This window comes from Meleagris gallopavo, chromosome 11 (assembly GCF_905368555.1).
Source record: "Meleagris gallopavo chromosome 11, MGAL_WU_HG_1.1, whole genome shotgun sequence".
Taxonomy (NCBI): domain Eukaryota; kingdom Metazoa; phylum Chordata; class Aves; order Galliformes; family Phasianidae; genus Meleagris; species Meleagris gallopavo.
The window spans coordinates 14295338-14323062 of NC_139414.1; the positions used below are offsets into that span (position 1 = coordinate 14295338).

The 27725-nt window shown below is 51.7% G+C and overlaps 3 protein-coding genes across 8 annotated transcripts; 2 read left to right on the forward strand and 1 right to left on the reverse strand.

Moving 5' to 3' along the window:
* Positions 1-736: 736 nt before the first annotated feature.
* PCYT1A (phosphate cytidylyltransferase 1A, choline) lies at positions 737-16150 on the forward strand. Of its 6 annotated transcripts, none has more exons than XM_085232673.1 (9): positions 737-894; positions 5171-5311; positions 7508-7607; positions 8609-8725; positions 10373-10524; positions 11282-11360; positions 12093-12235; positions 12891-13079; positions 13669-16150. In XM_085232673.1, the coding sequence occupies exons 2-9, from the start codon at positions 5195-5197 to the stop codon at positions 13873-13875; spliced, it is 1104 nt and encodes a 367-aa protein (XP_085088799.1). In that variant the 5' UTR covers positions 737-894; positions 5171-5194; the 3' UTR covers positions 13876-16150. The 6 variants fall into 6 exon arrangements, with proteins under 6 accessions (XP_085088799.1, XP_010715070.2, XP_085088798.1 ...); XM_010716768.3 differs by lacking the exon at positions 737-894 and adding an exon at positions 948-1050; XM_085232672.1 differs by lacking the exon at positions 737-894 and adding an exon at positions 4138-4271.
* Positions 16151-17539: 1389 nt separating this feature from the next.
* SLC51A (solute carrier family 51 member A) lies at positions 17540-19736 on the reverse strand. The gene is made up of 9 exons (XM_010716771.4): positions 19581-19736; positions 19351-19445; positions 19015-19169; positions 18855-18928; positions 18624-18782; positions 18432-18543; positions 18210-18356; positions 17954-18059; positions 17540-17841 (listed from the first exon to the last, which is right to left on the reverse strand). Exons 1-9 carry the CDS (start codon positions 19613-19615, stop codon positions 17705-17707), a joined length of 1020 nt encoding a protein of 339 aa, XP_010715073.2. The 5' UTR covers positions 19616-19736; the 3' UTR covers positions 17540-17704.
* Positions 19737-19829: 93 nt separating this feature from the next.
* On the forward strand, positions 19830-23100 carry LOC104912662 (uncharacterized). Its single transcript, XM_019619052.2, has 9 exons — positions 19830-20642; positions 20783-20904; positions 20991-21100; positions 21290-21492; positions 21655-21844; positions 21958-21995; positions 22093-22216; positions 22432-22498; positions 22946-23100. Exons 1-9 carry the CDS (start codon positions 20578-20580, stop codon positions 22984-22986), a joined length of 960 nt encoding a protein of 319 aa, XP_019474597.2. The 5' UTR covers positions 19830-20577; the 3' UTR covers positions 22987-23100.
* Positions 23101-27725: the final 4625 nt, after the last annotated feature.

The following is a 27725-nucleotide window of genomic DNA, read 5'->3' on the forward strand; positions in this document are numbered from 1 at the left end:
TCTGGGCTGACTGAGGAAAAGCAGAGCTGAAGAATTTCAGCTGTATGTGGGGCTTTTTCAGGGCTGAAGTTGAGTGAGATGAGTCCTGAATTCCACCCTCAGCTATTGCTGGAGGAGATCACGCTGTCAATGCAGCTCATAGCAATCAAATCAGAAATTATGATGCATCTTCTAGAATCACTCTTCTGTCTGCAATCCTGGCTCTGTTTCTCCAATAGGCTTGTTTGAAAGCAGTTTCGATTACCCTCTGATGGGGGAACAGGAGGTGGTCAGCAGTTGTGGTTGTCACCACTGCTCAGTGTGAGCGTGTGAAGCTGGGAGCGTGCAGTGAAACAATCTACTAGAAAAATCTACCAGGAGATCAGATATACCCTCTGCCTCTCGACTTGTCAAGTTACAAACCCTGGTGATTGCTGTGTTTGGAAGTTTTTAACAGCTGCTTGACAAAGTGTTACACAAAGGTATAGATCTGTGCTGATTCAGCTCCAGTGACCCCTCCTTGAAGAAGGGCTGAGCAACGCAGCAGTGTTTGGCCGAAGAGCCGTGCCCAGGGCCCGGCCAGGTGCGTTTCCTCCGCTGTCCGGGTAGCTCCGCATCTCTGGCGTTGCACGACTCCTTCCTCCGTTCATTCGCAGCACTCAGAAGCTCTGCGGCAGCAGCTCGGGCCGCGTTCCGCCCAGCGGGATGCAAACCCCACAGCAATCCCTCCCGTCAGCGCAGAGCTGAGGACGTTCCAGGCCGGAACGGAGATCGCGGGCGCGGTTTCCCGGGCCGCCCCGGTCCCTTCCTGCGCTCTGCTCCGTCCCTCGCGCGGCTCCGCCCGGCGCCCCGTTGGCGTTGGCGGGAGCGGGGCGGGGCGGCGGCGGGAGCTGCGGCGGCTGCGGGCCGGGCCAGGTGCGTGCGGCCGGGCTGGGGGGGGCGGGGGGGGGCGAGCCTGGGCGGTACGGGCAGGGCTTGGGGTCGGGGGATGTCCCTTGGGCGGGGGCTGGGAAGGAGCCGGCTGCGGTCGTTCTGAAGCGCTGTAGAAGAGCCGCGTAGCTTCACTCGTAGGTGAGGATCCGCTTTGGGTGACGCGTGAGCGCACCTGCGGGCTGTGCTGCCAAAGCCGGGGTCAGAAGCGAAGTGGGGCGGAACGGCCTCGTGCCCCCGGCTGCTCTGCACCACCCGTGTTCTGTGCCAGCCGCCCGGCCCTGGGCTTACGGCGTACCTACAGGGCTGTGAGCTCGTCCGGAGGTCCTGGCGGCATCCTTCTGCTGACTGCAGGGCTGGGCCCTGCCGGGGAAGGAGGTGTGACAACCTGCGGAGCAGAACTCCGAGTCTGGGTGCTGTTGTATCAGTCTGTGGTCCTGCTGGGATGACTGTCAGTGTATTGCAAGATAGCTGTGTTGGCTTAACCAGAGGAGCTGCCTGTGTTTTTAAGTGCCAGGCCCCTAAGCTTTATACAGACTGAGTGGTTCCACCTGCAGGCAGAGCAGCCGAGCTGGGGACAATGACACGTGTCCCTGGTTTTGTGCCCTCGGTGTGGGGAGTTGGGCAGGGCTGCCGTGGAGGTTGGGCAAGGCTGTTAAACACAGGCTGGGGAGAGATCCTGATCTCTCCCAGTAATTATGTATGGGTTAACCCTCATCTTGTAAACAGGCTTTCATCAGTTTCTGGGGGTGTCCACGATGAGTCTGGTGGTGTTATCCTCTTCTTTTCTGCTTACAGCAGATCTCTGCAGAGATGCATGGCGGTGAGATGGATCGTAAACCAGAGGTTCTGTATTGTGGAACAGAACACAGAGTCTGTTCTCTTTGTGACTGAGGGACACAGGGTAGTTCAGGCACTTTGCAGCCTGGCAGGAGTTATCTGAAATGACAGGACTTCTTCCTTTTCCCCAAGGCTCTCACTTAGTGCCAGGGCAATTCTTCCCAGCAGACAGCTGGCAGAGTGCAAAGTTTGCTAGTATTTGTCTGCGGATGAGTCAGCAGAAGAGAAATAGCTCACTTCTGCAAAGTGGAGTGATCTTGTAGGCAGAGCAGCACATGACAGCTGCATCTGACCCTGAGTTCAGAGGGACGATAGGGGAGCGCCAAGGCGGGCAGTGGCAGTGCAGCTGGGGACGTGGCAGCACAGGGGGGCTCACAGTCCCAGCATCAGCCTTGTGCCAGCTTGGACCCGATGCTGAGCTGTTGCAGTCACTTCTCATTTTGTACAGATTTTATTTTGCTTTGTCCTGTAGCACTGGTTGTGTTACGAAGTGGTGCAGAGGTTGTGATTTGCCCTATGGGTCTGCCCTAACAGGGAGCTACTTAACTTTGCTCCTAATGGCAGTTTCTCCCATTGAGCACAGCTGAGGCTTGCAGGATGGTGATCTCTCAGGCCTATAGGACTATGTTGATGTTTTATAACAGGGCTTTTTCTTTAGGCTATGCCAGTTCTTTTACCTTGCAATTTTCCAAAAGGAACCTTCGGAGCTATCTCTTTCCCTTCCCCATCTGCTGCAAATGTAATTAATTTTAGAACAGTCTGTATTGTACATATTTGGAGAAGCAAAGATGTGTGCTCATGTGTTCAGCTCAGCTACAGATGCTGGGTCGCATTGTTAGAAAGTCGTTGTTTAGGGGCTATTTTAGTCATTTGGATCAAAAAAAAAAAGCTCTAAGATAAGCAGCTTTATCATGTTGAGGTATAGTTTGTTTTTCAAAACAGTTTGTTCCCAGCTTTTAATGAAGGTGCCTTTGGTGCTGGGAGGAGCTCCTGGAAACACGCTAGCCACAGGGTAGAGGTTTTAGAGCTCTGAAGAGTGGTAAAATTACTGCTTAATTTCTTCAGTAGTTTAAGTAATTAACAGAACTGCGTCACTCAGGAAGTGCCCAGCCAAGCTCCAGACACTACAGAGGCTCCATCACAAAGTCTTGGTGTAGGACTGGCACAGAGAGCACTTGTGCACCATCCGCAAGGCTTCAGCTGCAGTGTGTCAGGTAGTCACGTTTAAGATTTTTTTACTGTGTACACCATGAGAAGTGGAAAAGTGAATGGAATTAGAGGAGAGAGTGGTGAGGTGCTGGTATTATTGCCAGAGAGCTGTGGGTGCCCCAGCTCTGCAGGTGTCCATGGCCAGATTGGATGGGGTCTGAGCTGGTGGGGGGGCAGCCAGCCCACGGCTGGGGATGGATAGGCTTTAAGATCCCTTCCAACATAAGCCATATGAATGTTTATGTGAACTGGGCAATTTCTGGTAGGACTGTGATGATAAAGTAAATATCCGATGCAGAGTATGCTTGCAAGATGGCAACTTGCAAAACCCAAGGAATACTTACGTCACACCTTGTGTTTTCCTAGAGGTACAGTGGAAGCTGCTTTATGGCACAAATCTTGCCCCAGTTAAGTGTTTGCTTAAGTGTTTGAAGACTTAGAGCTTAGGGCTGCAAACTGTTTGAGCCTGAGTTTGCATTTGCTCATTTCCATGTATTTACCTGTTGTTAGGAAATAAGGTTAATTACTAGAATAGGGGAAATGCAGTAAACTCAACTGACAGACATTGAGTGAGCACTGGATGGTTCATGCAGCTGTGAAATGGCCACACACCCTTCCTCTGTTCCCTTTGGAAGATGATACAGCTTTTCCAGCTGCTCTGTACAGGCGCTTTTGTCTTCTCCCCAGTATTTTTTGGCTCCTCGCTCACCTAAAGATTCTCTTTTCCTAATTTAGTGCATTATGTTAGGTCTAGTAGCAGTTTGGGGCACATAGCCCCAAACCAGTTCAGCTGCATTTGACTCTAACGCTGTTCACAAGGTATCATCTTGGTGATGCTCGGTGGGAAAAGCTGTGTTCCTGCATGCTATTAAATAGCATTTAATTCCTTTGGGACATTCCTTAACTCCGAGTCATCTGTACTTGAGTAAGTTCAGTCACTCAATCTGTTTCTTAACAGCTCTCTTTCACCAGGCCCAGCTTGCTGGCTGCTGGAGGGCAGAGTTTCCACCCAGTGGCCAGCACTGAGGACAGCCTCAGCTCATCCCAAGCAGGAGCACTTGGAGAGACCCAAGCACCAGCACAGAGAGTACTCAGGGGGTCTCTGCCTGTTCTCTTACCTCTCGTGCCCCACCTGGCATGTTCCAGGTGGGTGGGGAGGAGCTTTGAATTCCACACAGCCCTAATGATTAGGATGTAAAGGCATGCACATAGGCATCATTCCTGGGTGGAGGATTCATGCTGCTCTCAGGGAAAGCAGGTACAAAGTGCTGTGTGTTGCAGTGGGAGCTGCACCCTTGGAGCGAGCAAAAGAGGTAATACTTAGTTGCTGCACTTTACTAATAAACTTTGCAAATGCAGCAGCTGTGTCTAACTCCTGAAAAGGAGCAGCTGAAAAGGAAATGTTTGCTGTCATGCTTTGCTTCAGCTGTTCTTCTTAATGCTCCAGGGCCCTTTTGGGAAGGCTGCAGTGTACAATGACCCCAGTGCAAAAGCCAGGATAGTTAACTTGCAGATAGCTGTTACGTTTTCCGTCCCAAACAGGCTGTCTTTCTCTCCATTCATCATATCTGCTGCTGGTTGCATCCTGGTACACAGAGTGCTAGGAGCAAGTGTGCCTTAATGTGACAGGCAGCTGCTTTGCCACCAGCTGAGTCACCGCTGCAGGAGGACACGAGGTGAGGTGAGCTGGTGGGAGGGGAGCTGCAAGTCGGTCTTAGATGGACACAGAGCAGACAGCAAGTTATGTTTGAGGTATGGCCAAAGGTTGCACCCCTTCTCTCCTCTCCTCTTTCTTTGCATCCAGTTTCATCAAAATGAGAGCTGGGGGAGGACTGAGTGTGCCTTGGACATGCCTGAATCGTTAGGTTGCCTTTCAGAGGCTAAAATAGCACAATTGGCCTGTACTAATGATTTATAACTTGCACTGCAACTCTTGTGTGAGTTTCTCTCGAGGCAGCTGACTGCTGTGTGCTTCTCTCTGCAGAAAAGCTCCGAGTTGCATTAAGTGATTCAGTATTCCCACCAGGCACTGTTTGTCAAGCCTTGGCAGCTGGTGCCAAATAGAACTGGCTAAGCCCCTTGTTAGGTGGCTGTGTCTTTGCACTGACCTTCTGTACGCTCTGCCTACTGTTGACTGATTTTTTTTTTTGCTTTGGAAGAGCTGAAAAATATCTTTTTTTTTTTTTTTTTTTATAATCTGCCTCTGTTGCAGCTTCTACTGGACGTGCTTGGCAAGATGGAGCCACCGACCTCCTCCAGGCTGAATTCCCGAAAGAGAAGAAAAGATGGATCTGGCCCCAACGGGGCGACAGAGCTGGATGGCATCCCTGCAAAAATGTCCCGGCGCTCATTCGTAAGTAAGCAGAGATGGGAGCTGTAAGTGCTGGGGAGGTTGGGCGCTGGAGTCAGAACAACAGGAAGATAAATGTGATGGGGTTTCTGTGGACTCAGAAAACAAGGGGGAGGAAAGAAGCAAATGACAGGAGGTATCCTTGCAAAGCCAGTTTGAAATCTTTCTTTGCTCGTACTAATGACATACAACATGGGCTTAAATTAGATCTGAAGCAAGCGTCGCTAAGCTGCTTTTGCGGTCTGTCCAGCTTGTTTGTACTCACTTAATCTGTTCCCAAGCAGACACACAGATAGGTATCCACATGCTACAAGTGGAAGCATTCACTCGGTGTAGGTGGTTTTTCTCACAGACCCAGGAGGGAGAAATACTCCAGAAAAGCAGAGAAACAGCACCTGTGTCTAGCAGTAAGCAGTCTGTGTCAAGTAAGGGACCTGTGGGTGGGCTTAGAGTTTGATACCTGCAGAGGCAGCCTACCTTAAACTGGAAAGAAAACTTTTCTTTATTTTCCTAGTGCAACAAGAGTCTCTTCCATAGGGGTCTGTCCCAGCTAATGTCAGTATGAAGAGCTGACTTAATATTGTCCTTGTGATATTGTGATGATGAGCTTTGTACAGCTCTTCTCTACTCCTCTGCCAGAGCTCTCCTTTGTATTGTGTGCTCTGGTTGTTCTTTCTCTGTCTCAGTGAGAAGCAGCTTCCATCCTGCCGCATCATTCTGGGGTCATAGTCCTTGGTGAAATACAGTGATGTCGTACAGCTCTCCTCTTTGATAATGATGTTTTGCTATTCAGTGAGCACTTCAGTCCTGCCCCAGAACATCTGACAGATGATAAGTGTTGGGAATGGAGGCTTGAGCTATGGCATGACTCTCACCAAAATGCATCCTGTTCCTCTTAAAGACCCCACATCTTTTGGTGGGGAAAGAGAAGTGTATGGATTATTCCATGGGATCGTTTGCACTTCAATTTGGTGTCCTGTGTTAGAAATAAAATATCTGTCTATGAATCATGCAAAACAAGTAATGTCTAGACTGCTGCATTGTGCACATCAAGTTGTGTCCTGACCCTTGTAGGTGCTGTGGAGGAAGGGTAAGGTTGGCAGGAGCTTCTCAGGGTGTTTCTCTGTGATCCTCTGATAATTTTGGTAGGTTTTTTTTGTCCTCTTATTCCTAGGTTCATATTGCACTACTGATGACCAAAGTGCAGCGTCTGGTTTTATTCACAAGCCCCAGATACAATGGCAGTGAGGAAAGGAGAGGCACGGGTCTTACCTATCAGTAAGGATCCACCAGAGGAGGCGGTGTGTGAAATGTGGAGACCTCAGTAAATGCTGATGTTAATGGAGATTTCAGCAGCATCAGTTTGCTTGAATGTAATGGTCAGCAGTTGCTTTCCCATGTACTTCACTTGGAGCACTGTAACAACTGTAAGCATTAACAATCACAGCAGTGGTCTCTCTGGTTGCAGTGGTGCTGGGCACTGTGGCAGGATGTCACAATGGGATAGGAAGCCAGAGAGGAAATTGCTGATTAGCTTTTTGCCGCTTGAAGTATCATTGTACTGACCTGCAAGCTTGTTTCCTAGTCTTCTGGCTCAGGAAGGAGAAACCCATTCCTGCCTCACATCTTCATGCTAGAAGGAAGTTGAGTTATTTGTTCCATTATAGGAAAATCAGATGTCTGAGCATCGTTTCTGGCAACAAAACTTCAGCTAAGGTCAAGCTAATGGATTAGAGAGGTTTTCCTGCAGCATTAAGATATATTCTGCCGCAGATCGAGGTCAGTCTCTTGTTACTTATGGCTCAGAAATGAGCAATGGTACACAGATTCCTTAGGAATTTGTTCTGCTCTTGGTATTGCTCTTCTGCTTATTCATATACTCAAATTGAGGAGCTGTTACCATTTGTATATCACAGCACAGGCTCTCAAACACACAAACACAGCAAAGTGCTTGTCTGGATGAGCAGAGCTGTGAGGGTGAGGTTTGTTGAAGTTCCCTTTTCCCCTGCCCCCAAATTGAGGCTAATCACCTCTCAGGGCTGTTTGGAGATTTAGCACTAATTAGGCTTTCAGTGCATGTGCTCAAGTGGTGCGGAGACACAGCGAGTCACTCAGTGACGAGGACACTGCAGTGGCACTGCTCTGCTACGCTGTGCGTTCGCCTTTGCGTTCTCACCGCTGACCTTCTCTGCTGTGTAGGGACTGAGGGAGCCAGCTCCGTTTTCAGATGAAGTGGAAATCGATTACAGCAAACCGTACATCAGAGTGACATATGAAGAAGCGATGAGAGGGACCCCTTGTAAGTAAGAACCAGGCGTTAAGGGGGATGTATAAATGTTGAATGTGGGATGGGGGATGTGATTGCAGCCGAACGCTTTGTTAGTGCTTTGTTGATTAGGTAATTGATCCTGTGTGTAATTGGGCCTGCCAGTCCAACCAAAATTGGAGCCTCTGTGTGAGGAGCTGTACCTTCACTGATAAGGCTGTTTGAAATGAATATTGATATTTTAGATGTTCCTTGTGTCTCTGACAGCTAAAGCTTACTGTCAGACCTGAACGTTTTTTGGTACGACTTGGCCTGAGGCTACTTAAAGTTAGGCACTTTAAAAGTCATCTCTTCTGAAATGGACATACAAAACCAACGTATGCCTTTGTCCAGCAACGTACCTTTGTGCTGACCTCAGAGAAGAGGTGCAGTTTATTCTGGGAGAGGTGGCCTAGTGGTCTTTTTTTCTTCCTTATTAACCTATGGATTAAGTTGATAGTGCCAGCAGCTCAGCAGGGTTGTATCTGCTTTCCTTTGGGTAGTCCAAATGTATTTTCAGATACAGCCGTGCACTTTGTGGGATGGGGGGGAGATGATAATGCTGGTGGGGAATCAGAACAATCTGGTCCCTTAACAAGATGTTGTAGCTGTGGCAGTGGGCTGCAGGGAGAAGGATGTAGAGAAGGTCTTCAGATGCTGTCCTGACTGGCAAGGGAAATAAGGTGCCTGGAAAACATTTTGGCCCTTTGGTAGCTCCTTGCTGTGCAAGAAGTTAATGTTACATTTAGATTTCCATAGGAGGCAGATGTTCAGGGTTTGCTTTCCCTTGATCTCCCTCCATCTTGTTTCAGTGAGTATGTGGTAGGTTTTTAGTCTGTCTTTGCATGTGGATGTATTTCAGCTCTGTGGGGTTTTTTTTGGCCAGTTTTCTGCAACTGTCTGTGAGTTTCAGAAGGTCACACAGGCATGAGCGGCAGCTGCTTCTCCAGGAAGGCACCCTCATCAATGTCTGTCTGTCTGTTTCTTTGGCACAGTGGATCGCCCTGTCAGAGTTTATGCTGATGGAATATTTGACTTGTTTCACTCTGGACATGCCCGGGCCTTGATGCAAGCGAAGAACCTCTTCCCAAACACATACCTCATTGTGGGAGGTAAGGAGTGATCTTGTTGACTTTGTAGGAACGCTGTTAACCTCTGTTGTTGTGCGTACAGACAGCACAATGGGGTTTTTGTCTTTATGGCCTTAGTGCCTGTCATTGCAGCCAGTTGTCTTAAATCCGTCCCTGTTGTTGAAGTCTTACTGCACTATGCTGACAGCCAGATATGCCTACAGAAAGGAATCCTGTACCAAAAGGAAAAGGTTTCTCATCAGCCTATTCTAATCTGGCTCCTTTAGTTTGTGATGGACTCCTGACTGCCTGAGGAGATGTAGCCAGGTGTATCAGCCTTTAAGAACAGGACAGGAAGGAAGAAACTCTTTCTTCTGGCTGCTGCCATTGCAGTGCCTCTGTACCTTCACCCACCTTTCTGACGTGTGCTACTACAGACACGTCAGACTGTGCACGTTGTCTGTCAGGATGTGACCTCTGGTCAGACTGCATAATGATGTTAAGGTAGCAGGAGCTGGGAGACTTGTAACTAGTTTTCTCAACTGTCATCAACTTCTTGAAGCAAAATGAAATTCTGATCTTATGATAGACCATCCATAATGTCTTCATGTGATTTGTTTCCCTGTCGCAGATTCATTTGCTGCTGAGAGCTTTTTGCAGTGGTATTTCTGAATGTTTTATGTGTCCACAAGTGGTGTCTGGGAAGGGAAAGGAGAGGCGAGCTGTTACAGTTAATGAAACTTTCAAAATGCTCTGAGCTTAGAAATCTTGCAGGCAGAAGGACAATCTGAATCCATAAATGTAGTACATCATACAGGAAAATAACTTCAGGGAACACTATTAACATGTTAGTGCAGCAAGGCTTGTAATCATGCTCTCTGCCTCTGGGTGACTGGTAAAGGGGGAGGACAACAAACTGCTCCCCTCGCACCAGGAACTGACAGAGACAAGAGACTCAAGCCTGAGTGAATGTTAGCTCCAAGCTGGGAGCAGTCTCACCCACTTTTATCATCTGTTTGTCTGGAATATAAATACATCCCATACCCTGAGACTGGTAATGCCTTGTTTACTTTTGAGTCTGATAATCTCATAAAGCTACTTCCTTTTCAATGCCTTACGTGCAGATGATGAAGAGTTGTTCATTTACTTTTCCATAGAACTTAATTAAATGAACTTAATTTTCTGTGAACTCTCTTTTATTCATTTCCCATGTGCCTGTTTGTAGTATGCTGTTCATGAAATCAGAAGCATAGGGATTTTTTTTGTTGTTGTTGTTTTTCCATGGGCTCCAGTTTCCAGACCTGGGCCATCGATAGGTTAATAAGGAGGTTTCTGCCAGGTAGTGCCATCTCATATAGGAGAGTTGTCTTCTGATTTGGCTGGTCTTGTTGGTTAGTGTTGGAGCCTCTAGACCTTGAGAGTTTGGGGTGTAGGTCCCCAGCCTGTGCAGAAACCCCCAAAGAAATGGCCAGTTCCCTCTGTTCAGCCTGCCCAATATTGCCCAAGGGTTTAGTGTTCTGTCACCACTGCCTATTCCTAGTCCATGGCTAGAAGAGTTAGATTTGAATTGCCACCCTCTAACGTCATCTGGTATTGCCTGACTTAGCAGAGGTGTATGTGGGACCCTTTTGCTGTGAAGTACTGGGGTAAGTAGCTCAGCCTCACTTTTCTCTGTGCCTCTTTCTTCAGTCTGCAGTGATGAACTAACCCATAACTTCAAGGGCTTCACGGTGATGAATGAAAACGAGCGGTATGACGCCGTGCAGCACTGCCGCTATGTAGATGAAGTGGTGAGAAATGCACCGTGGACACTCACCCCTGAATTCCTGGCAGAGCATAGGGTAATATATGGCATCTAACCTGCTTTGAATTTTCATCAGGTGCTATTTACAGCAAGAATTCGTCCGTGGAGGTGACCTCTGCCTGAGCAACCCGTTTGTCCTGAAGATCCTTAAATATAGAATGAGTTGGGTTATGGGAGCTATGTGGGGCATCTTGTGTGGGAGCATGTGCTGAGCTGGCAGATAGTGACACAGTAAAGGAGTCTGAGAGGCAGAAGGGTTTCATGTTCCAGGACAAGTTGATGCTGGTGAAACAGGCAACAGGGAGAGCATAACATAGGATGGGAATGATTTCTGCAGGTTGTCTGGTCCTCATGCTCTCAGCAGGACCACGTTAGATCTACATCAGCTTCCCTGCAGCAGGAAACCAGGAAAGCTGTATTGTCTATCAGTGGTTAAGATAAAGTGAAAGGAATCTCTGACATCTGTTGAACTGCTTTGGGAAGTGAGGAGGAGTCTGGGGAGTATGCTCAGTTTCCCTTGTGGAAATTAAAAAGCTATTTATGGATCTTAAAGCAGCTGTGTCTTTAGTCACAGCCCTTCCTCTTTGTTATATGCTAATGGTTTTGGTAGGCAATTGCTAGTGATAATATGGCACTACTCTGCCTTGGATTTTTGAGAGAAAACTGTCTTGCTGTTCTCTGTCGTGCCCCTGAGTGGAGGTATTGAGCAAAAAGTTACCATCCTTCAACAGAAAGCAGAAGCTTCCATGCTCAAAGTAAAATGCTGACTCTTATATTGCTTTTTTCATTTTCAGATCGACTTTGTTGCACACGATGACATCCCCTATTCTTCTGCTGGCAGTGATGATGTTTATAAGCATATCAAAGAAGCAGGTGAGTCTGAGTCGGGATTTTTTGTAGTGGGGTTCCTGTAGGAGATCTGTTGGAGTTTCTCCTTACCTGGCAGGGTTACACTGGGGATGTGACTGTGGCCTCTGGGAACAGAGTCTGTCTAGGAGGCTCTGAGGGCAGAAAGAAAAATGTTGGTTTTGGGTATTAGTTCACGAGGCCAAGACTGTTTCACATCCCAGATTAATTCTTATGTACAGTCTTGTTATTGTGATTAACAGTCTCCTTTTGGAAAAAGAAAATGACTTGGCTTACAGATTCTTACCACTGGAGAACCTTACAAAGTTCACAGAGTGGACCTCTAGCTGAGTTCTGTAAAACTCAGTGGGGGTGCAGCTGACTTTAAGCTATCAAACTGAGCCATCAGAGCTTACAATTCTACCTATGAATTTGCAGTACTCCTTATTCTGTCCTTATCACCAGACACTTCCAAAAGCAGTTGATTGTACTCAGTAGTTTTCAAATCTGCTGAGGTGAAGAACTGGAGCTTTTAAATTAAAAGATGTATTTGTATTTCAGTAAGAAATAATTTTTTACATGCTGGAGTCTTAGTTCTTCCTCATGGTCTAGAAAGGAGTGTGGTATTGTACAAGGGCGAAGACGTGGTGGTGTGAGGCCAGGTAGAATGTGTGCTCGTGGCAGAGGAGGAGGTTTACTAATAGAGGTGGCAGTGTGTGTGTTGCCGTAGTTGTCCTGAGTCCTGTTTTCCACTTCCAGGCATGTTTGCACCAACACAGAGGACTGAGGGGATCTCAACATCAGATATCATCACCCGGATCGTGCGGGACTACGATGTTTATGCCAGGCGGAACCTGCAGCGGGGCTACACAGCCAAAGAGCTCAACGTCAGCTTCATAAACGTGAGTAGAAGTGTGTTTCACCATAATTTCTTGTTCAGAAAAGTTGTGGATGCCCCCTGGAGCTGCAGGGGTAACAGTGCTTCGTTAGGAAGGAAGGACACGCTCTGTTCCTGTACTGAGTGGCTCATAGCACAGAGGCAAAATACACCACAGGAGGCTTTTCTGATGTTGGAAATAAAGTAGTAAACATTTTTCTTATCGCTCTGACACTATGCTTTTTTGAATGCAATTAAGTCAAAACAAGAGAGGTAATGGCTGCTTGGCCTTAGTTTGGCATGTAATTCTGCCTTTGTTTAAGAACACCCAGTAAAAAGTATTGGCATGTCATGATACACAAGAAGACCTCCAGCAGGTCACTCAAATCTAATCAGTATATTTTATAAATATTTGCTTCTTCCTTGCACTGTGCTTAAATAATCCTTATCTCTGGGTTTAGTCACGCTTTGTGGACTGTGCCAGTGACTGCCACAAACCATCTCGCAGCCCCACTGCGTGTCTGCCATTTAGTCTAGGAAAGAAGCATCACTGAAGCGAAGAAGTGTCAAAACTCATGGAGATGCTGAGTCTTAAGCGGCAGTTCAGTGTAACAGCAGAACAGAGGTGGTCACCACTCAGATCTGGTGAGCTGTATTCTGACCCACTGCTTACTCAACAGGAGAAGAAATATCACCTGCAGGAGCGTGTGGATAAGGTGAAAAAGAGGGTGAAGGACGTAGAGGAGAAGTCAAAAGAATTTGTCCAGAAAGTGGAGGAGAAGAGTATTGATCTCATTCAGAAGTGGGAGGAGAAGTCTCGAGAGTTCATTGGCAATTTCCTGGAGATGTTTGGCCCAGAAGGCGCATTGGTAAGGAGCTGCTCTGTGAAAAGGAGGAAGGAGCTTTGGGAGTGCTGGGCAGTCAGTATGGGGCCGCTGGAGCCCACCCTCTGCAGAACAAAACCTCTGGTTTGTTGCAGTGCTGGCTGTGTTGCCACTCTCCAGACAAGCTGTCCTAGGCTTTGGCAGCATTGTGTCCTGAGATCCCTCACCACTGCCAGCTGAATAAAGCCAGTTATGACTGTAGCCATGTGAAAAATCTCTATTTCCCAAAAGCTGGCTTGTGAACCTTGGCTTGCATCCTGCAGGCCAGAGAGCATCCAAGAGATCGACAGTCACTTTGTCACTGGGATGAGATGGGTCTGAAGTGATGGGTTTTTGCCAGGCTCTGCTGTGGCGCTGGCTGAATGTCACTCACGCTTCATTCTGGAGATGCTTGGAAACGGTGAAACTGGATGCAGTATCCTTAGGCTAGAACTAAGCTTGGGTTCCTTCTGTTCTTATATTGCATGAAGCACTGAAGAGACTCAGCAGCACCATATGCTGCACAAGCTGTTAGTACTATCCATTTCCGTCTCTGTTTGAGCCATGCTAACTACCTTTCTGCTTCCATCACCAGAAACACATGCTGAAGGAGGGCAAGGGCCGGATGCTGCAGGCCATCAGCCCGAAGCAGAGTCCCAGCAGTAGCCCCACGCATGACCGCTCCCCATCTCCCTCCTTCCGCTGGCCCTTTTCAACCAAGACTCCTCCTTCCTCGCCAGCCAACCGCTCCAGGAATGAGTCTGCAGTTACCTATGACATCAGTGAAGATGAAGAGGATTAAACTGCCAGCCAGGATTTGCTGCGAACTGCTAATCGCTGAATCCTAAGTCCAGACCCACTGGGGGGGGAGCTCTAAATGAACAAGAGAGCCATAGGAACAGGGCTGATGGTGAGCGTAGGACCTTGAAGGCACCCACTGCTCTTAGCAAGGACTGCTGCCTGGAAGCACATTCAAACCTCCTTTCCCTTCTCCCCAAATTCCCTTTTTATTGTTTACGTTCTGGTGTTTTCCAGGGGAAAGATGGTTTTTATATTTTAAGAAGCTAGTCTTTTAAAACACAAAGAATAGCACCGAAGCGTGGCTCTTCTTTTTGGTTTCTTTTCCCCTCTTAAATTCTCCAGGTGAGATGGAGAGTGGTAAGACCAATCTGTCCCTCTTTTCCTCCAGTTCTTCAGTCTTATACCTCCCACCCCCAGGCATTATCTATGCCACTGCCAAATGAAAAACCCCTCAGTTCCTCAACCAGCAGCACCTCAACAGCACACAGGAAGCAGCATTGCATAGAGACTGCTAGGAAATAGGGACCTCTCTGCTGCACTGGAGCTGATAGAAACCCATCTGGCAGACTCTGTAGTGCTCTCACACCTCTTAGTTGAGCTTGCCAGCATGTCATAGCAAAGATGTGCTGGGATGGGGCAGCTGGCTCAGAGTGCATGAGCTACGCCCTGGAAGAAGTTGTAGCTCCACAGCTGCACACCCTGTAAGCGTGCAGTATTTGCAGCTCCAAAACTGCACAAAGGTCTGCAGAGGAAAGGCCTTTCCAGCCAGTCTTAAGGGACTGCTAAATCTTTTGATTTAAACATTGAGCCTTCAGTTGCTGTTGGAGAGAAGAGAGTGAGTCTTTGCAAGGGCACTTGCTGTCTGTGCATTTCCTATGGTGTGAGAGAGCCCAGGTAGGAAATGAATGTGTGTACTCCTTTGGGAAGCTCCTTGTCTCATCTCTGCTGTGTCATGAGTTTTACTGTCTGTCCAAACAGCCCTTCAACGCTGTGCTCTGTGCGTGTTTGTGTTTCAATTGCTGGCTCTAGGGACTGGAGCAGTCCTTAACACTGGTGCTGTGAAGTTGCTGCTGTAAGGACCCACCATGATCTTGTACAGCCAACTCGCTGTCCACGTGGGTGTGTGCAGCTGGACAGATGAAGAGCACATTTTACCCCAGCAGAGGGCCATAGTCCTATGTGACAGTTCCCCGCCTTGCACAAATTTGTGCCCATTTAGTCTGCTTCTGGAGGCAGGCCGGAGAGCCTCAGCGCTGCAGCTTTTTCAGATTTTAAACGTGTAATCTGCTCATTTGAAATCGTGGCCCTAGTCCTGCCTGCTGTTGTTTGTGTAGTGAGCATTGAGCTGCATGGCCTCCAGCTCTACGTGCTGTGTGCCCATGCACTGAGCCCCTCCTGCACTCTGTCCTGGCAGCCAGTGCTGGGGGGAGTGGGCTGCTGCCTCCCACTTGCTTATCCATTCAGGTTTGCCTGTGACATCCAAAGTCTCTGGGTGAAGCCGTTGGGCTCCTGCAGTGCTGGAAGCAATACTGCAGGGAGCTCTTCCAAGGACATGGGATTTAGGGAGCAGCAGTTGCAAGGAGATGAATCCAAATGCTGCCACAAGCTCTGGGCTGAGCAGTGCTGCCAGGGATGCTCCAGGGAAGGAGCGAGCTGCTGCTCATCAGCTTTTACCTTGCTGATCTCATGTCACTGCCCAGAGGGCTGGATGGAAACTTGTAGGAAAGAAATGTCTTTGCTCTGTACTTATGTTGAGGCTAGAGCCTGTGTGAGAGTATTTGGGGGATTCCTGATCTGCCACTCGGTCCTCCAGCAGGGATGTGCACAGCTCTGGGAGCATGGCTGGCTGCTGTAGATTTTGAGCTATACAGAGCGAGTAACAGTACAAGCCAGCTTTTACTCACCTGGTTTATGAGTGATAAAGCACTTCATTTATATCACCTGTGTTCTTTCCTCCCCACCTTTCCCCAGTTTGCCCTTCCCTCACTCTGGATGTTACCTTGCTTTCCCCAGCCAGGCCATGCTGTGTCAGAACCTCACTACTGTTCTAAACACGAGTTATGCAGCAGTGTTCTGTACTTTGGGATAACAGTGGTGTTTTGGATGGTGGCTTGTCTCGTGGAGACCCTGCATATTCCTTGGTGTCTGCACAACCTGGGGTGCTTGGTAAGACAGACATGATTTTACACATAGCTTGGAATAACAGAACTGTTTCTCATAACCAATAAACCCTGCTTCCTCCTTGCACTTAAATTAAAATAGCCACTTGAATTCTACACTAGTATTCTTTTATTTATTGGCTTTTTAGTTTTGTTTCCTCTTGAATTGCTGGCTCCACCCCCAGTGCTGTCTTTTAAATATGGCAGAGCTTGGTCTTTGGGCAAAAGACATGAGCAGAGTTCTCCAGGAACATCTTGTCTCTCAGATATGTGGTGCTGCTGCTTTGGGGCTGTCCTGCATATACCCCTCAGCCATCCCACCCTCTTCAAAAGAAGCATCTGGAAGAGAACTGAGCATGAATTAAGGAGGCAGACTGGCAAAATAGAACTTCACTCGCATGCATTGAAGAACGTGCAGTCCTATGTGGAATTTAATGCTGCTAAAGCCAGAGGCATCGACTTCTGTGAGACAGTCCTGCCTGAGAGGGACTGTACTGGGATCATTGGGATCCAGCTCTCGTAACCTGAGGTGGGTGCTGGAGCTGCAAATAGGCTGGCACAAGAGAGAACAGAGACCTTGCATCTTCCCCTTGTGCCCTCCAAGATGAGCTCGCAAGGGCTCCCAGCCGTAAGAGTTGGGTTTCCTGCCTGTTGCAGGTAAGGAGCTGTTCAACAAGGTGACCCAGTCCCATACTCTGCTCCTTGACCGTGTGCTGCGTGTGCCAAAACTCCTGAGCTTTCTGGGCCTTACCACCTGTGTTGGTGCCTACAAGGCTGTGTTGGTGGTGGTCGTGGTCTGTTGCTAGGAGTGTGTCGAGTTGTACAATCTTAGCACTGATCACTGAAGTATCTGCTGGCTGAGCAGTTTCACTTTGAGCTCAGCTGCCCGCAAAAAGTTTGAGTCACTTCCCACTGCCCCTGGTGGGGCAGAGCTCTTCACTGAAATGAATGAGCTGAATAAGTACAAACTGGGAGCTCTGCCTTTCCTGCTCCTCCCTTCGCGTATGTTGTGCTGAGCAGAGGCTGTGTGATGGGGGGTGAGAAGTTTTGGTGGTGCCCAGCAGCAAGCTCTGCTCTTAGCACCCATGTTCTGCCTATCTCTAACCATCATTGGTCGTGCTCTCCCTTCCAGCCCTACCTGCCTCAGGCTGGCTCTTCCCACTCAGTGTCCACTGTACTGGTTTGTCTGTATGGCCCTATGTGCACAACTCTGTGTCTTACTTGTGCTGGAGTTGTTGGTTTTTTGTTTTTTTGGTTTTGGTTGTTGTGTTTTTTTTTTTTTTTTTTTTTTGCATTTACGATTAGCCAAATAAATGCAAAATCATTTTACTCACTGTGTGCCACGTCCCTTCTGCTGTTCTAGCACAGATGTGTTCTCCTCATCTGCCATTTTAGCCATGGTTTGAGGGAGAAGAGGCTTTGGGGATCTTCTACCTCACCACCTGAAATCGTGTCCTGCCCATCGAGGACAGGAGGAGATCCAATCCCAGCCACCACCACAACACGTGTACAAAGTGATCTTTATTGAGTGCCAGCCAGGAACCCCCCCAGGCTGGAGGGCTGCTTCCAGATCCCAAAATGTCCTTTCCCCCTCTGCTGCCTTTGCTCCTTCAAGAGTTGTGCTGGGCTGGCAGCACACTGGATTTGCTCTGCCCTTGCACCCTCCTCTGCTCACACCTTGGTATTGCTGCTGCTGGCTGTGATGCTGACAGGCTGGTAGCCCGGCTTGTCATCCTGCTTGCGGTAATACATCCGTGCCACCACCACCAGGATGAAGGTCTGCGGGATTAACAGCTGCATATTCATCTCTGAAAGCAGGAAACAGAGATTATTTGATGGTGCTTTCACCAACCATGTCCGCTCCCTGCTGTGTGCTGGAGATGCTTAGCCAGGAGCCAGTGCCCCGAGCTCCCAACTCACGCTGTGACCTGGCCTTGGAGGAGAAGGGCGGCGAGCAGGCGATGTTACCGTTGTTGGCCAGGATGCTGAAGATGGCAGGCTGCAGTGCTGTCAGCACAAGGAGAACCTGAAACCAACAGCACCACCCATCACAGGGACCCACAAGCAGCCACTGCTCTCAGCAACCAGGCCTGACTCTTGCCTTTGTCCCACTGCCTTGCTCTGGCCAAGAAGAGCTCTCCTTGTGCTTCAGGTGCTCAGAAAGCTGCTGGCTTACCTGGAAGCAGGTGAACTTGGCCTGCATGTTCTGCTCCTTTAGATGCAGTCGTGCCTGTCGGAAGAGGATACCCAGTGCCCACAGCCCAAAGAGGGTGGAGGCTCCGATGACAGTGTTGATCCAGAGTGCTACGCTCTCCGCCGAGATCTGTGGGGAGAAACAGCAGCTGGCAGGGCTGCCCTGTCACACATGCCCCTGCCTGTCCTCCACCGTGGCACTCACATCAGCAGGGTTGTAGTTCCCATCAGTGTACAGAACCAGTCCCAAGAAGACAGCAGCTGTTTTCAGGAGGACATACTGGAAGGTCCCCAGCATCAGCAGCCGAAGCTTTCTCCTAGTGCAGGGAGAAGTTGGTTGCATCTCCCTGCCTGGGACTCGTTTCACCCCAGCAGCCCTTCCCTACTCCTTCCTCACCTGCTCATGGTGATGCGGGGCAGGCAGGGGCAGCAGCAGCAGCAGGGCCCGGTGCTCACCACCATGGGCACGTCCTTCAGCGTGCTGAGCACGGCCTCCTTCCCCCCAAAGCCCTCCACCATAACCATCATCATGACATAGAAACAGGTGGCAAAGTACCTGGGAAGGAGGAAGAGGAGGAAGGTGGCAGAAGCAGCCAGACCCTGCTGTCCCAGCTCAGGCCATACTCACAGCGTGGTGGCCATCTCCACCACCATCATGGAGCGTGGGATCCACAGCCCGAAGCAGCTGAACACGATCACGACCTGGAGGAGACACGTGCTGTGCACAGTGCTGTCCCCCATCCCCATGGAGGTTCGGACTCCCGGTGCCGCCCCCGGGCTCAGCTCACCGTGGGGGCTGAGCTGCTCCAGCAGAGGGTCTTCATCTTGATGGGGCAGCTGGTCTTGCGGTAGATATAGAGGGCTTCTTCCACGTAGATGACAACTGATACCAGCGTCAGGATGGTGGCCAGGCCCGTGATGGAGAGTTGGACCATGTCCAGTTCTGCCAGAGAGGGGAAAGAACTTGATTCTGTTGAGTCCTGTCCCGTTCCCCCCCGCCTGGGGTGGGAGGAATGAGACCCAAGCAGCGGCCTCCTGCCTTCTCCATCCACCCCTCATCCCCAACCTGCTCCCACAGGAGACAAGAGAGGAGTCCCCCCATGCTGCCCGCTCCCCACACTTACGCTGCAGCAGCTGCTGGGAGGTGGGTGGCAGGGAGAAGCATGCGGCCGGCACGCTGAAGTTCCGCATCAGCATCTCCACCAGCGGCCGAGGGAACCTGCAGAGAAGGGGAGTGCTGCTGAGAGCAAGCAGGGACGTGGAGACGCCCAGCCCCTCGTATCACCTCTTCCTCTACATAACCCAAACTCCCGCCGCAAAGTGACCCAGCAGCATGGGGGTCCCGGCCACGCACCTGGGGTCATCTGCCAGCTCCATGGTGGGGTCCATTCTGTCCAGCTCTGTCCCAGCAGCTGCGGGGCTGCTCGGCACTGCCTTGGTTTCCTTGTGCTGTCCCCATGCGGGGTCAGAGTCCCGAGGGCAGGGACCGCAGGGAGGCTTTCGTGTCTTATTCAAGTTTAACCAGCTCTGGGCGCTCATTGGTGAGGCCTGGTGCTGGCCCAGCCCCGCAAAGTGCCTTGGCCACACGGTTATCGACCTGGGAGGAGTATCTGTGACATGTGCCATCGTGCTGCGTGTCCCCAGAGCTTGGTATGCAGGGCTCTGCCTGCCCACTCTCTGGGCACCCCACAGATGGGTTTGGGTGGGCACCCCATGGTGCCTGGGTGCCCTGGTCCCTGTGTGTCCTCCATGTTGGGGTACAGAAGGAGTGGGCAAGATTTGGTATCACACTGCCTGCCACCCTGGTGCTACTCTGCCCGCTAGGCTGTGGGAAGCCTGGCAGATGGCTGAGTGTCTGTCTGTCCTTCCTGGCACTCATGTGGCTCTGCAGGCATGTGGCAGCAGGTGAGAAGTTTGCAAGGACTCAGCTCCCAGCAGTTAACTGAGCACCACGATGCTAGAGGGCAAGGCTGGTATTGCTCAGCACCAGCCCCAGAGACAAAGCTCTGGCCAGGAGAGGGGGCACTCTGAGCTGGGAATCGGGGTTCAGTGTGTCCCTGCCCTGAATGGACTGTAGCATCCTCCTGGGAGGTGGGCATGCTCACACTCCTGGTGCCCTCCCAGCACCCAAGGAAAACAAGCTCTGGTATGCAGTGGGCTCCTGCAAAGTTCAGAGTGGCACTCACACCCCAAAAGACTCCCGAGCACTTGGAACAGGAAGCTGCAGTTGCCATGGGGTGTAACAGGGATACAGTAGTTGCCATAGGAGCGGAACACAGATTGTTGTGCCACAGCTGCCAGGGAAGGGGATCCAGTCCAGCCTGTGAGGCCCTGCACCTGCCCTGCTTGCCATGGAGCTCTTTGATTCCTTTCCTTTCAGCATCCTCCTGGTCCTGCACCTGCTGGTCTCATATCCGTAAGCCACTCCACTCTAGCACCCATGGGATGGCAGAGCCACCCTTTCACATCAGCATCTCAGGGATGCTGGAGTCGAGCATCAGCTCTGTGCTCACCCTGCTCCCTGACTGCAGCTCTGTGCCCCGCTCCATCCCACAGGTACAGCTGGCTGGCCCTGCACAGCTTGCCACTGGGCCCCTTCTTCACCACCATCCTCCTCATCCAGGCTGCCACCAGCCTGCTGGCATTCAGCTTCTCCAGCCTGGAGTTCCTCCGGACAGGTGGGACACACGGATACAGGGAGACGGGGCAGCAGGGAAGGGCCTCAGGTCTGGAAGGAGTGGGGTCCCTGTTGTGTCACCTGCAGGAAGGACCCAGAGGGATGTGCTGGAGCGGAGCAGCATAGTGAGGCGGCAGCGCTGCCACCATTCTTGCTGGCATCAAATCCTCTGCCTTTGCTGTGATAGCTGCAAGAAGGTAAGGAACAAAGTGCTGCACACCTCAGTACATTGCAGCCGCACTGACCGTATCCCACAACCCTCTCCCTATACCCTACACCCTTTATATGCATACCCAAGCGTGCAGTGCTGTACAGAGGGGGCAGTGAGACCCTGGTGCCCCTGGTCCCAGTGGGGTGCCCCCGCTGCCAGCACCCCTCTGTCACAGCCCTTCTGCCAGCGTTGCCAGGCACCGAGGCAGTACATCAGGTCCCAGCATTGCCCACGGCATCGTCCCACCATCTCCTATTACCGCTGTATCCACCTCCTGTTGACGGTCGCCACATCCCAATCCATGGCAGTGCAGCTGTCCTGCATCCTCCTCCCACTGCTCTGCCCCCTGCAGCCCATCACCCTGCAGAAGATCGACGTGTATCCTTGGTGCCAGGAGGCAGAGTCCTGCCCTGACATGCACACGTGTCGTGCACCCTGCGGTGCCGTGTGGGCTGTGCGTGCTGGAGCCCGTTCCCTTTGCTGTGCATATCCCCGGTGCACGATGTGCTCGTGGCTGTTTGTCCCTGACTCACTCTGTAGAATCACGGTCACTCTCTTCACCATCCTCTACCTGAACCCCATCGTGCTCTGGGCCCTCTGGGGCACCCGAGTGCAGCGCACACCGAGGCAGCGGGTACGGCTACAGGGCACCAGAGCAGTAGATGGCACCATGACGCATCGATGCTCCACACAGCTCAATCCCACTGTGCAGGCACTTGAGCGCAAGGAGGTACCCACACCACCCATATCACCCCTCTCCATCCCCTCTCAGTGACACCGCCTGCACTGAGTCCCCAGCTATCCCCATCCCGAGGGTCACACCGTGCCACTCTGCACCCCCAGGCTTACACCTGCCTATGCTGTGCCCTCTGGAAATCGAGGTGAGTGTGGTGCCCAGTGTGATGCCCCAAGCTGCCAGGCATTGTGGGAATTGTCCCTGTCCCGCTGTGCTTGGCTGCTTCTGATCAACACCAGCAGTGCTGAGACCATCGCTACCAACTCCTCCTTGAGCTCACCGCCATCCAAGAACTGCTCGGTGCTGGCAGTGTGGACATCACCGCAGCTGGATGCAGCAATGTCCCAGGAGCAGGAGAGCCAGCAGGTAGGGCAGTTATGTCCCGCAGCCAGCACCAGCTGTGCCAGCAGGACACAGCGTGCCTGCAATGCCATGTTGACATCTGGCCCAGCCATGGAGATGGTTGTAGAGAGCTCAATGCAATGGGATGAATGGGATGGGGCACCTGGGGGCTTCTCCTCTTGTTTCTGCCCCCATCCCTGCACGACGGCTCCAGGGTCACTCACTCCTTCTCCCTACAGCCACCCCTCACTTCACAGGCTGATGCCACAGGTGAAGGCCAGGAGGATGAGCAGGAGCTGAAGGCAGGTGAGCATCCATCCCTTGGTGCAGGCAGGATCCCCCTGCCTGCCTAAAAACCCTTCTGCACAGAAGGAAAAGGGAGCTCCCAGACACAGCTATTCACCCACTGGTCCCCAGTATCTGAAAGGTCAGGAAATCTCAGTCCCATGGGTGCAGTGGCTCTGAAGGGCCACCAGCAGCGCTGGCAGGGTTGTCTGGTGGGTCAGCATTTTTCCTTAAACAAAACCATTTGGCCCTTGAAAACCTGCCCAAACAAGCTCACCAGAGCCCTCTTGCCATGCCAATGTTGCCCACGCAGCTGTTGGGTCAGCGTTCCCCAATACTTGGAAAAGCTCTGGAAATGGAAATATTTGCCTGGGGTGGTTTTCCACCCACCTCTGGCTCCCTGGGTTGCGGTTGGAGCAAGCCCTGGCTCCCAGGACCTTCCTCTCCATACTTTTCTCTCCCTCCCAGAGCCCAGTGCCATGCCAGGTAACCAGGACACCAAGGAGTGAAATCATCACCGACACCGAGGGCAGCTGGCACACAAGGGAAGGCAGCTAATTCACCCCAGTGTTCATGCTGTGGTCCATTTGGACAAACAGGCAATAAACACTTCCCTCCATGCACTTTTCTGTCTGGGATTGTGAGCTGCACTGTGCTGCTGAGTCCATGTGGCCGGGGATGGTGACACCTGCACAGCACCACTGCCCCCACCCCATGGCTTTGGGTTCAGGGCAGTGTCCCCACTCAGCCCCGCCACTGTCCCAGCAGCACCCCACGAAGCACTGGAAGCACGAGGGTGGACAAAGCTCAAGATAAACAAAGTACAGCGACTGCAGCACTGAGAAAGCGACAGGAAAAGCTTTCCCAGGGTGCCGGGAGGAAACCACCAGGAGAGGAAGGCTGGAGCAGGACAGGGGCTGGATCCTGCAGCACAGAAACGCTGCACCGTCTGCCTTGCAGTGCAACACCTGAACACCTGCAAAGGTGGCTTTGTAGTGGTGAGTGCGTGCTGCAGTGGGGTTGAAGGATGCAAGAGGTCCTGAGCCCTAAAGCATCACCGTGCAACGGTCACAGCATCAATGTGCAATAGTCAGGGTGCTCCCATCCCCGGCCTCAGTGCAGAGGGGTGGGGGCCCCCCGGCCTGAGCCACTCCACTGATAGTGCCCTTGGAGCCCTGCCCATGGGTGGCCACAGATAAGGGTGGCGTGCAGCTCCCTGATTGCCCCTGGAAGGCAGCAGGCAGGGCGAGAGGAGACATCCCCAGGAGATAGGCCTGGAGGGAGCAAGAGGTGGGGACCCATGGCAGAGCTGCACACCCCCACTTCACGTCTCTGCTTTGCAGTGGGGAGCAGTCCCTGTGCACACAAAATCCAAAGCCCTGCAAACCCACAGGGCTCGTGTGCCTCAATTTCCCCACTTGTAAAATGAGGAGCGATCCCTGTGTCAGGAGGGCAGAGGCAGCTCATTTGCTTCAATGCCTGGGGACAGCCTGTGCCACGCGCTAGTTGTAGGACAGGGCTGGAGTTTCAGATGCATTTCACATGGGCCACGCTCCTCCAGCTCACCACACGAGGCTCTGCTGCAGTCTCAGAGCTCCAATGGAATGAATGAGTGAACCCTTCACCAGCTCAGTGGTGTCTTCCCAAAGCTGCTTCCAGTGTCAGACTGGATGTTCGGCAGCAGGAAAGCTACATATATCCATATAGGTGTGTGTACATGTGAGTTTATATAATATACAGGTTCTTATACAACGTGTACGTGCTGCAGAGAGCCAGTATGGGTGTGCCCCAAGGCAGTGTGTCCCGTGGGCTGGTTATTACTCCCACTGGGGCCTCAATCGTGCTTCCCAAAGCAGTGCCCCAGGGGCCAGAACCACGACCTGGCCATATTGGCTTTGCCCAGAGGTGTCCCGCTGCCCCCAGCACACACACAGCTGCTATTTCACCATCTCCAGCTGGGAGATGCGGAGGATGGTGGAAGGCAGGGCAGCCCGCTGTGGCTGGAAGAAGCAGAGCAGGGGCTGGATGGAGCTGTTTTGCAGCTGGACAGAGGCCATCAGAGCAGCTTTGATGGCTCTAGCCACCCCTTCCCTTTTGAACCCAGCCCTGCAGATGGGGCACCCGATAACCTCTCTGCCTCCACCATCAGCCGAGCAGCTCTGGGCTCCTTTCTGTCTGCTTTTCCTCCCAGAACACCAGCATCCAGCAGGGCTGTGCTCTGCGTGGCATGGGCTTTGTCACCTTCAAAGGGGCCCGGTGTGGGGGTCCAAAGAAAGCACTGCAGCCAACAAACACACTGAGGCTTTGCTTCCTCCTCGCTCCTAGCAGAGCCAGCGGGTTCCTGCGGGCAGCCCTGAAGAAAGGCGCCTTGTTGGAAAACAGAGGGACTTTTTTTTCTCGTGGCACCTAAAATATCACGTGTCACTGCTGATGTTTGCATTTTGAGAAGGACGAGGTAGAAGCGTGGGCTCCGGGGCATTTTTTTTGGTCGAGAGTTTATTTTCTTACCCGTCTGTCTCCTATTAGGAGCTCGCAGGTGGAAACGCTGAGGCTTATAGGAAGGCATAACTCATCCCCGCAAATATTCTCTCCAAGAGCCAGCACACACACAAAGTGTTTGGGAAAGGGCAGAGCTGCTTCTGCCCATCCCACCCCCATCGAGGAGTCAGCAGTGGGGAGCACACACCTGGCCCTGATGTTGTCACTGCATGTGTACAACGTGGGCATCGTGACTCTGCATGAACATCAGCTCACGCTCGTTTGGCATCACAGCATAATTAATAAAGCAGCTGCTCTGAGCAGCTGGGATGTGCGCAGGCAAAGCAGGGCACTGTCTCAAGGCAGGGGTGATCACACCCAGTAAAATCCACAAGTGCTGGCTGGAAGGGAGAAAGAGGCCGGAGGGGGGAAAGAGGCGGGGAGGTCCCTGAACCCACACAACAGCCCTAAGGCCAGTCCTGAGACTGAGCAGGGCATGCTGAACTCTTCTCTATGGCCGTGACATCTATGACTAAACCTCAGGAGATCAAAACAAATCCGGACAGCTCTGGTGGGAATGAATGGGCCTTTTTCCATTGCCTTCGGAAGTTTTTTTTTTTTCTGTTGAGACAAAAACACAAACATTTTTTTTTTTTCCATGCCAAGTCAGCTTCCCCACCAAGCAGCACCCTGGCCCTGCTGCATGCACATCCCCACGGAAGCCCACAGGACAGGGACGTGCCTGGTGCCGGTGCCAGGGTGCAGGGCTGTTGCAGGGCAGAGCAGCACACACCAGAAGGTCAGCACACACCAGAAGGTCAGCACACACCAGAAGGTCAGCAAACCCAGTTTCCCAGCATTGTGCCTCTTCTCCAGCCCGAGGTTTACCATCGAGGTGCTTTGTGCACCCAGGGAAAGTGATGCCGCTGCAGGACCCCTGCTTGGTAGCACCAGGTTGTTGTGAATGAAGTCACAGGTGTACCTGCAACAAACCTGCACTAAGCGCCATTGCTCGGCCACGCTCTGGCACGCCGCAGCAGGTAGGCTGCCAGTCAGGGCGGGTTTTGCAGCTCTCAGTAACAGGCAATTAGCAAGAAGGCAGAGTGTTCCCCTTCTCCCTGCTAATCCCTCCCCAGTTAAAACCCCTTCTTTTCTTTGCTTCCAGATATTGCTCAGAGAAATTAATCTGCCTTGCAGCGAGACTTTCCAGCGGGCTCACAGCACAAAGCAACACCTCTGATTTCGAAGGGTTGCCCGCACCTGCTCGGTTAATTACCCTGACAATGGCTTCAGCAGCAGGAAAGCCACCGGGGCCAAAAAGCTGCACAGAGCTACAGGGAAAGCACCAGCCTGGCCCAGCTGCACACGGGCTGCAGCAGCTCTTGGTGCAGAGCCATCACTCTGCTCCTGGGAACGACTTTCCCCTGCAGAGCATGACAGGGTGCTGCCTTCTCCTTTGTTGTTTTTATTTCCCCAATTTGGGCTCCTCTTCTGCCAAGAAATTCATTTCAAAACCCCAAAGCACAGATACAGGTGGTCAATTCTAATCAAAAAGCCAACACGTTCCCTTATCTGGGAGGGTGGTTCCCACCGAGCAGCTTTGGCTGCTGCTTATCGCTATGCAGCACTGTGTGCACCACAGAGCAAATCAGGGGGAAACTCCCAGCCTTTCCAGCCTCTTCCCAGGCCCTTTTAGGGTAAGCAGAGGGACTTTTGCCCCTTCCTATACAGGGACACGGGGGCAGGTGGGAGCTGGTTGCTGCGGGTGACCCATCCCCATGTCCCAAACTCCAACACCATATGGGATGCTTCATGGAAGCACTACAGATCATAGGTGGCATCCCTCGTTTGGTGGGACTCAAACCACAAAGTCTGCAGAGGAAAGCTCCAAAAGTTCCCAGATTCAGAAAACAGCTGATTCAGGGGAAATGCTTGTGAAAAGAAAGCACTTTGGAAAGGTGTCTAAGATGCCTGCCCAGAGAATCAGGAAAGAGAGAGGCAGTGTTTTGCACTTGAAATATAGATGAGAGAGGAACAGAACAAAAAGGGGCCGAGGGAACTCGTGAGGATCCCGTGATGTGGGGCTGAGGACCCTCTGGACTGTATCCCAGCCCCATGCCTGCCTTTTCCTTGTTGCCTTTTCCCTTTCCGCTTCCCACCTCCAGCCCCCAGAGCAGCAGGAGCCAGGCCCAGGGGTGCGATCAAACACGCAGAACTCAAGAGCAGAGCTGCTTTGATGCATCCCCCTGCTTCTGTGCCTATTGTGCTTACATCCTGAGCTTGTTTGTGTGCCGGTCTCCAGCCCCACAGCCTCCTGCTGCTGCCTGGCTCAGGCACTCCCAGGCAGTAGATAAGTGCAGCCAGGCTCACTGTCAGGGCCAGGTGCAGTCCCACAGATAGTGGGACTGTAAGCACACTGACCCCACAGCACAGAGGGCTCTGGATTGCCAACGGCTCCTGCCCCATCTCTTGCCAGCCCTGCTGCCCACTGAGTGCTGTCCGTTGGTGAAAGCAGTATCGGCCTCGTGCACGCTGAAGATTTGTTCTAGTGCTGCTGCTATCCCCTTGGGAAGGACCAGCATCTTGCCAAAAGGCATAACTGCTGCCTGGGAGCAGCATGGCAAACAGTTTGGTTGGAGCACAGGGACAGCTGTTTGTCCTGGCTGTCCTGAGTCAGGTGGGCAAGGTGTGCTGCCACCAAGTCACCACAGCTTCTCAGATCCCAAAGCAGGAAACATCTCCCAGGCCTTGGTCTTTGCCCCATCTCCAT